The following is a 1,904-nucleotide window of genomic DNA, read 5'->3' as shown; positions in this document are numbered from 1 at the left end:
AAAAATGGATGGTTGGCGAGTGTTTTGGTGTAGTTGACTCCTTATTTTCTGTCAAACATCTAACATGAAATTTTATTTATTTTTAAAATTAAATTTTTAAATGACCTAATTGTGTTGCAAGTAACCGTAAAAAACAACAACAACCCAACAACTTAAACTGAACTGAAAGATTCCTTAACCGAGCTCCTCTCAGACCTTCACGGGTTCCATCCTGGTCGCCGTAAACCCATACAAGGAGATCAAGTGCTACGACCAGAAGGACGTAGAGGCGTACAGTGGGCAGAAGATCAGCGTTGTAGAGCCGCACGTGTTCGCTATAGCCGAGGCGGCTTACCAGAGCCTTGTCAGCAGCCAGCTCAACCAGAGCTGTATCATCAGTGGAGAGAGCGGCGCGGGAAAGGTGCGACTCTTTGTTTGTTTGTTTATTTGTATTTTTACTTGCTTGTCAACTAGTCCAACTATTTGTTTCTATGTGATGTCTGTCTGACTGTTGTAAGAACCGCATACTGTGCTCGCTGTACTAGAGCCTTGTCAGCAGTTGGCTCAACCAGAGCTGTATTATTAGTGGAGAGAGAGAGAGAGAGGCGCAGAAAAAGTGGGAAAATTATCTGTTTGTCTGTTTGTTTGTTTGTTTGTTTGTCTTTTTACTTGCATGTTCACTAGTCCAACTAATTGTTTGTATGCCTGTCTGTCTGTTGTAAGAACCGCGTAATGTGTTCGCTGTAGCCGATGTGGCATACCCGAGCCTTGTCAGCAGCCAGCTCAACCAGAGCTGTATCATTAGTGGAGAGAGCGGCGCCGGAGAGGTGCGATAATTTACTTGTCTGTTTGTTTGTTTGTAATTTGCTTGTTTATCTGTTGTTTTTCTATTCGTGTTGTTCGAATACCATCAAAGATACTACACCCTCGTAGGCTGTACTATCTTTGGTACCATGTGCGAGCGTTTTTTTTTCTTATTAAAATTTGTATTTAGAGGCATGTCTTTTTACCCTTGTTGGTCCCACTTATCACCCCGAGTACAACGTATTTCTGTATTTACCTCATTGGTTTTAGATATATATAGTATGCTGTGATTAAAATTTTGTAATGGGCTAGGAACATATGGACGAAAATCCAGACCCTCAAAGATTACATGGCATTCTGTGCCACCCTTCGAATTGTTGTTGTGAATTGCGGGGAAATACAAAATCTGAAGTCTGAAGCGCTGTTTTTCCTTCCCCCGTCTGTGGTGTAGCGGTAAGGCGCTTCACCGTTGCACGCACAGGGCGTAGGACTGCTTTCCGTGTGGGGAGGACTTTCTGCTTGGACTTTATGACCTTTGTAGCTCAGGTTGGCTCTGACAGGCAGTGTTCAAGCAGCCCGCTGCCCAAAAATCCCAAATAATGTCGACGGGGGCGTAAATGCCCCAACAATTTGTACACTGTTTTTCCAGCCTCGTGTGGTTTCCCCCCTTCTTTTTCGTCACAAGATTTCTTTCCCGTTTGTCTGTTTCAAATCTTCGTCCTTGTTTGTCCACCCCGTGATTTTGACAATTCGAAGCAAAACGTAACGTTTTTGTCCCATTGAATGGACTTTTCTGTTTTCTTTTTCTTTCTTTCTTTCTTTCTTTCTTTCTTTCTTTCTTTCTTTTTTCCGGGGGAAGGGCAGGGGGGGGGGTTCTTTTGTAGTCTTCTCTGCCTAATCCCTTTTCAGAATAACGTACTGTCATCCTTGTCCGCTTCGGGGCCCTTCTGTGGCAAGGAGGGGCTTTAGTTTATCTCAGCGAAAAGTATGTTTATTGTGTACAGCGTTTAGTTAAGACTTATTTTTACATTCCTCTTTCTTTCTTTGTTTTCTTTTCTTTTTTTCTTTTCTTTCTTTCTTTCTTTCTTTCTTTCTTTCTTTCTTTCTTTCTTTCTTTCTTT

At 42.3% G+C, this 1,904-nt stretch overlaps 1 protein-coding gene across 1 annotated transcript in view; it reads left to right on the top strand.

Moving 5' to 3' along the window:
• Positions 1-1,904, top strand: part of LOC101854044 (myosin-I heavy chain) — a gene marked incomplete at its 3' end in the record, with an annotated part of 70,330 nt that overhangs the window by 37,262 nt on the left and 31,164 nt on the right. Inside the window, 1 exon segment of the mRNA XM_013087430.2 lies at positions 194-400. Within this exon segment, the coding sequence (XP_012942884.2) occupies positions 194-400 (207 nt within the window).

This window comes from Aplysia californica, unplaced genomic scaffold (assembly GCF_000002075.1).
Source record: "Aplysia californica isolate F4 #8 unplaced genomic scaffold, AplCal3.0 scaffold00587, whole genome shotgun sequence".
NCBI lineage: Eukaryota > Metazoa > Mollusca > Gastropoda > Aplysiida > Aplysiidae > Aplysia > Aplysia californica.
This window is presented reverse-complemented; position numbering and strand designations above follow the sequence as displayed.